We start from the raw sequence: 7,034 nt of genomic DNA on the forward strand, positions 1-7,034 counted from the left end.
TCACCGTGCTGTCAGTCTGATTCAAAGGTGTTTCAAGTTCATACGGTGGCATAGAGGGTGCTGGAATAAAGAAAAGAGGCAAAAATAATCATTATCCCTTTATTCCTTCTTTCAAAAGCTGTAACTTTATTTGAATAGGTAATTTTAAAGACTTTCTCAAATATGAGGACATAGTCTAGGTCCAAGAAGCTTCATTCAAGTGTTAAATAACTTTGGATATAAAAAACCCCACCGAAAACCCCCTAGAAATCCCAGGTCACTGCCAAGTCCAAGTCAGGAACCAGACACCAGGAGTAAGTTTGCAGAGAAGTGACTAAGACACAGAAGTAAGTTTGCAGAAAGCATCGAGAACCCATGACGTGGAAACAGAAGGTTCTCTCCGCAAATGCACACGCTGAAGCAGCTGCGGTTCTGGGAACGGCGCCCGTCTCTCCCGGGCAGTCAGTGGTGTTAGGCTGCACTCTCGGCATTTGTCAGTCCTGGAATTTTAACTGGTGCTGTAACTGTCCTGGGTCTATTGTCCACCAGCGAGACACTTTACAGCGCTGAAGCAGGACCATCACCCTGAGAACTGATCTGCGTTTGAAGCTGCACTCAACAGCACCTTCACCAATTGTGTCTTCGTTAAGGAATTACAGTTGTGATTAAAACAAACGATGCCTCAGCTATTGCCTTTTACCGTAGCTGCTTCTTTCGGTGCCATCATCCAGTCGTGTTTTTTATCACTGTATTTTTTTTTTATCACTATCTTGTACCACGGAAGGCTGCTCGGCTCATTGGGTGTTTAGCAGCTGGTCACATCCTTATTGCCCCGTGCTTAACGACGATACCCAGGTAAAGGATTTAAAGGCTCTCAAAGCAAAAAGCGGTCAGTGCGATGATTTTTTTCTGACCACAGGAATCATGCAGGGCAGTGAACTTCCCAAAACTACTTCCTGCTTAAAAAAGAAAACACATTTGGTGGGGGAGAAGGGTTTTTCTTTAGCAGGTTCTTCCAGTGGCGAATCATTCCTCATGTAGAACATGGAGGCCTATTTGGCCCCTCAATTTGTTCAGCTTCATCTTCCAGCCACTCGATACTCTGTGCACCACGCTGATGATGTTACTCAGAGTATAGTACACTCCCCACACAGATAGTATCAACCTCTAGGCTCTGCTAGCATATTAAATAGCCCCAACAACATCAGTCTTGCATTCAAGTCTATCTGCCCATCCTTTTCACCTTCCCAGTAGAAGCTGCATGTTCCTGAAAGGTTTAGGAACCCCTCTCTCCTTTTCCCATACTGCCTCACACATCCATGTAAGAATTGCATTAACACTTTTGTCCACCACTCTTCAGTCTGCTATGAAAACATTAACAACATCTTCATCACTTTCATTGATATTCACCAGTTCTGAAATGCTTCACAAATACAAAAAAAAACAGTCTTCAAAAACCCCCTCTTGAGCTGAGAGGGTTTTATTCTGTTTGCAATCCTCGATATAGGGCACAAACATGTAGACTAATTGTTTTAAGTAATTTGGGTACCCACTTTGAGAAGCCTAAAGGCATAGTATTACCCAGCACTTTTAAAGACTCATCACAATTTTCACATATTTTGTTTTTTCAGTTTTGAATATCCGGCACTTTTTCACATAATGCCCCATTGTCAAGTTGACCATCCTGAAAATAAGGGAAGCACAGAGCAACTGCATCTCCAAACAGCCGTATGAACTCTGAACGGTTTTGGAACACTGTGTCGTTTCCAGCCTTCGGCCCTTGGCAACTCTATCTGTGCTGGGCCACATTATGTTGATGAACACTTAGGCAAAGCTCTAAAAGCTTGGAGAACTTCAACTTATTTAGTGACTATGGGATCTATGATGTCATTTGGGAGCTGGTCTCCTCCCCAGGAACTAGCAACAAGACGAGGAAACGGCCTCAAGTTGCACCAGGGGAGGTTGAGGTTGTCCCTGAGGAACAATTTCTTCCCCGTTGGGGTTGTGCAGGCGTGTCCCAGGCTGCCCAGGGCAGTGGGGGAGTCCCCATCCCTGGAGGGGTTTCCCAGCCCTTGTGTCGAGGTGGTGCTGAGGGACAGGGGGCAGTGGGGACCTGGCAGTGCTGGGGGAATGGTTGGACTCGATGATCTTTAAGTTCTTTTCCAACCAAAAATGTGATGCTTCTACGATTCGCTGCTCAATTCTGTCAACTTTCCACCATTTGTGTGCGAACTGCAAAATCTACAAATTGCCAAAATCTGGACAAATTTTCAGAGAGACAGCTTGGAGTGATGCCTCTCCTTTTGGCTAAATATTTAAATCCCTGTCAGAAAGCACTTCTGTCATGGATTGGTCACTGGATTTTTTCACAGTGTCAGCGCTGTTCCTGAACCGGATGAAATTCTCCGTCGGATGAAAGGCAGCACACAACACTGCAGCCCGCACACAGCTGACTCTTCACAAAGTTACATGCAGGAGAAAACAGTCTTCTAATAGAGGGCCCATCACTTTTGATTGCACGCACTGCTGCGAGCTCCGCTTTTGGTACCACGTATTTACATACAGATCGCTGCATCCATCAGTGCCAATCACCCAACTGCAGAACGAAACACGGCAACTATTTACAGCACGGAATCGTACTGCTCGAACACTTAGCACAGGAAATTAAGAGTATTTTATTCAGATGAAAATGCAGCCGGGGGTTAGACAAAGCAAAACACAATGACTCCATTCAGCAATGGGTCAGCATGTGTTGCTGCCTCCTCATCCTCCACACCAAGAGCCTCAGAGCCTTACAGTGAGACAACGAGAAGCCAAAAGCACTGCAAAGAGGGTCCCATGTTCCACAGCTAAACTTTCAGTTGGGAGTTTTCAATGATATGAAGAAAACATTCTGCTTCTATTTTAAATTCATCAAGAGATTGGCTTTAATCCTCCACGGACAAGTCATCAACACTCCCTGGCAGCAGAGTAACACACACGAAGTCGTGAGGGAGATGGGAGCAGATCCTCCCCACGTGGTAGCTTGGAGGTTTCGCCTCACTCCCAAGGACACCTGCAACGTCTCTTCACACGAGTGAATTGCAGTTGCTGACGTACCAAACTTAGAAAAGGAGAACACCTGAAGGCCCAGCACTCCTCCCAGTGTCCAGATTCTCACCCACTCTCAGTAGTCTCTTTTCTCCCTCATTCTAGTACGGGCTGATTGCACCACCCTAACTCATATTGAGCCTTGCTCTGCCAGAAGTTCATTTCTGACAAAGCTTCTGCTCAGGATAGGAAGAGGGCTGGGAAATGAACCCCATCTTTATTGATCAGTGTTAATTATGTTTAGACTTTCTATACAGAACAATCTTCTAACTTCAAAACTAACTTTTTTTTTCCTCTACAAACATCTGTATTGGCCATAATTTCCACCCTGCATTAACCACCCTTTCCTGTAACGAGAAAAAAGAAACTGCCCTATTTCTGATTAACACTTTTTTTTTTCATTCCAATGAGGGCAGACAATGACTAATGGGCAAAAGTCCATGGAATGGGAGTAAAAGAGGAAGGGGATTTTGTACCCAAATGCTCTCCTTTCACCTTTCTGAAAAGCACAGTTGACCACAAATAGATAGGGCAATTTTCTATAAATATTATCCAGGAGCCATAGGTCAACTGTCGGTTTAACTCCCAAGGAGACTGCAGAGAAGTGAAGAGTAAAGGAATTTCAGCTGGAACTTCGCTGAACATTCTGTCATCAATTACATAAGCGTTTCAAGGGATGTAATAGTGATGCATCCCATCAGCTAGAGAAACAAAGTGCTGCTCTGCCTCTGGGAGGGCTTTAAAATATTGTTCATGGCTCTGCAGAAGTGACAGAGACATGCTGCTGTTATCTGAAAACCACCAGTCCTGATGTTCTTGTCGAATACAGTTTCATACCCACTTCAGTCCATGCGCTGCTCAGAGCATACGCTTCCTAAGCGAGGGCCAGACAGAGAGTATTTCTGCCCTACTCACAATTCTTCATGGCTCATTAAAGAGATTTTCCAGCACTGTTACTGTACTAATTTAGAACCATGTCAAGGCTGACTAAGCTCTGAAAGAAACCCATCCTCAAGTCCACAAAACCCCGTGCTAAATGTTGCAACAGCAGCTGGCACTGACTGACTGGCACCATAATTCAGAGGGTTTCTTGGGTTACAGCTGTGAACAGGAATTTCAGAATCACAGAATCATTTGGTTGGAAAAGACCTTTAAGCTCATCGAGTCCCCCCGTTCCCCCAGCACTGCCAGGTCCCCACTGACCCCTGTCCCTCAGCACCACCTCGACACAAGGGCTGGGAAACCCCTCCAGGGATGGGGACTCCACCACTGCCCTGGGCAGCCTGGGACACGCCTGCACAACCCCAACGGGGAAGAAATTGTTCCTCAGGGACAACCTCAACCTCCCCTGACAGGTTTGAGGCCATTCCCTCTCACCCTGTTGCTTGTTTCTGGGGAGAAGAGACTGACCCCCACCTCGCTCCACCCTCCTGTCAGGGAGTTGTCAGAGCCAGAAGGTCTCCCCTGAGCCTCCTTTTCTCCAGACTAAACAACCCCAGGTCCCTCAGCTGCTCCTTGTAGGACTTGATCTCTAAACCCTTCACCAGCTCTGTTGCCTTTCCCTGGACACGCTCCAGCCCCTCAATGTCTTCTTGAAGCAAGGGGCCAACACTGGACACAGCACTAGCTGCTATTTAAGCAGTTGGAAGTTTTTCAGGCATGTCACTATATGTCACTTTGACACTGACAGAGATGACCAAGCATTTTACTCCATCAGTTTGCTGCCTGTGAAACCCTCAAGGAGAAGTAAACAACGAAAAGAACTCCCCATGCCATCAGCAAAATACTTCATCAAGTACCTGATATTTTCGTGGTGAACTGATTTGTGATTGGAGGTCCAAACCCTTTAGCTGTGCTGGCTCTGATGGTGAAGGAGTAGGTAGTGCCAGGATACAGCCCGAAAAAGAGACAGTGCGTTTCATTCCCAAGCTTTGAGACGCGGCCGCTTTGATTGGATAAATCTATTTCTGGGTCAAAGGAGCTGACTGCTTTGTAGGTGATCTGCAAAAGAGGAAGAAAGTTACGACCTGCCTTCAGCAGACAGACAGCAATTGCATCTCCGTCCGTGATGCACGCGCTGTCGGGTGTTTCATGATAAGCTGTCGCACTCTCTTACACCCTTCAAATCCCGAATCCCACGGAGGGACACAGAAAGCCAGCCCTAACTGCTCTGAGTTATTACTTTCACAGATGCAGAGGCTTAGAGGCAGCAGGATTATAGCTCTAAAGGATGGGTTTGGGTGTACAGAAATTCCTTCAAGACGCTGCCTTTAACAGCGTCGTTTGTTGAATTCCTTTCACCGTTGGATTTGAGCAGCAACGCTAACAAAACCCAAACAACCAGGTGAAAGCAGATAAGCGAGTACCAGAGGGCGCAGCCCCCCGTTCCAGCTGACTTCGCTGTAATTACACTTTGCTCTGGATATCTCTGAAAGATGATAAGGGCAGCTTAAGGCACATTTTTCAGCAAGCTTGTATTTTAGGCTGAAGCTCAGCCACCGTAATTGCTAATTTGGAGGGTTTTCAGGTTATTATATTGTACCTAGGTCAGATTCTCATTTGGAGGAATGAAGAGATAAAATGTTAAGTAATATACGCAGAGTGTATATTGTACCCTCAGTTCCTCCTTTGATTCAAACAGTATTTTTAGTTTTCATTAGAAATGTTAATAAAAGTGCACAGTAAAACTTGATCCAGATTTCTTCTATTAATTAGTAATTTCCATGCACTGTAATGAGAATTTAAAAATAAGAAAACCACAAAAAAATTAAGTAAAAATTATTCATCTCTCCTTTTAAAAGTTTCATTTGCATGCGAATAGTTCCGACACTCTCATTACAGAAAGTGATAATTGACATTCTTTTTGCTGTATTTATTCCATATCATTAGAATAGAGAAGACAGCATAAAACAAAGGGACATCCGAGTGTCAGCATTACACACCTTCAACGCTCGCAATTCCCTAAAACCTCTGACTTAATGAAAATTGATTTTTATATGACCCATCTACTATAACATCAATAAAGGGCTGAAAATCAGTAATAAAACACATGAAAACACAAAGTGTTTTGCCTGCTTAAAATGAACTTGTACCATTTCTGTATTTCGCTCCTACTTCTAAGAATGTTTCTGTTTTGTTTTTTTTTTTTAACTAATTTCTTAGGTCCATCGTTGCTGCTGCCAGTTCAGCTTTGCAGTGATGAGGGAGGGGGAAAAAAAGGGCACGAGGGTCATTTTCTCACTGGATGTTGACAGTTTTTACCAAATTGAGACGAAACCTTGAGCAAGGAATGACTAACCCCTTTATTCCTACCGCTGTGGGCCTGGACCGGTGACAGAGGAGCAAACCAGCATAATGTGTCATTGCGACATTTCTTCATCTAAGGGCTTTTTGCTTTAAATATTGGTAAAATAACTGGCTTTGTCCTTGATTTCACAACAGCACTGAGTACTTGAATACTTGATACTTCAACACACAGTTTTTTCCCACCATGTGTATTATAAGACTGTCTCCTTCAGGCACTAAACCCAAATTCCTGAGCTGCGTGTCTCCAACTCAAAGCACCGGTAAAGGTGAATGCCATGAGTACGTGCCAAATACGGCACAGGTTTGTGTAAGAGCAGCTGCAGTGGCTCTGCTTTTTGGATCAGAGTCATTGATGTGCATGTCATCGAGACTTAGATGCCACTTTGTCTAAGCTTTGGCTTGCAACAAGGTGTAGGCAGGAGCTGGACACCTCAAGCTTGGGTGGTTTGGATGCACCAACCATCAGCCAGGAGGTGCCTTCTGAGACATCGTGGTTAGTCCGACCCATCGTATAAAGCAACGGTACCTACATTTTGTCTGACTTGTCAGGATCTTCTCTCGTGAGCTACTTGAGGCAGCTAAAATACACCTGAAGCCTGTTTTTATCGTTCACCTGAGGCTTATATTGGAAATAGGAAAAACATCCCTGAGATTCACTG

General features: G+C 44.8%; 1 protein-coding gene across 1 annotated transcript in view; it reads right to left on the reverse strand.

Moving 5' to 3' along the window:
- Nucleotides 1-6,883, reverse strand: part of LOC104491592 (receptor-type tyrosine-protein phosphatase mu-like) — a gene marked incomplete at its 3' end in the record, with an annotated part of 146,412 nt that extends 139,529 nt beyond the window's left edge. Inside the window, exons 1-3 of the mRNA XM_010134042.1 lie at nt 6,836-6,883; nt 4,869-5,070; nt 3-60 (exon numbers count right to left, since the gene is read on the reverse strand). Coding sequence (XP_010132344.1) covers nt 3-60; nt 4,869-5,070; nt 6,836-6,883 — 308 coding nt within the window. The remainder of the gene's footprint in view (nt 1-2; nt 61-4,868; nt 5,071-6,835) is intronic.
- Between the last annotated feature and the right edge of the window lie 151 nt (nt 6,884-7,034).

Source organism: Buceros rhinoceros, unplaced genomic scaffold (genome assembly GCF_000710305.1).
Source record: "Buceros rhinoceros silvestris isolate BGI_N320 unplaced genomic scaffold, ASM71030v1 scaffold1454, whole genome shotgun sequence".
NCBI lineage: Eukaryota > Metazoa > Chordata > Aves > Bucerotiformes > Bucerotidae > Buceros > Buceros rhinoceros.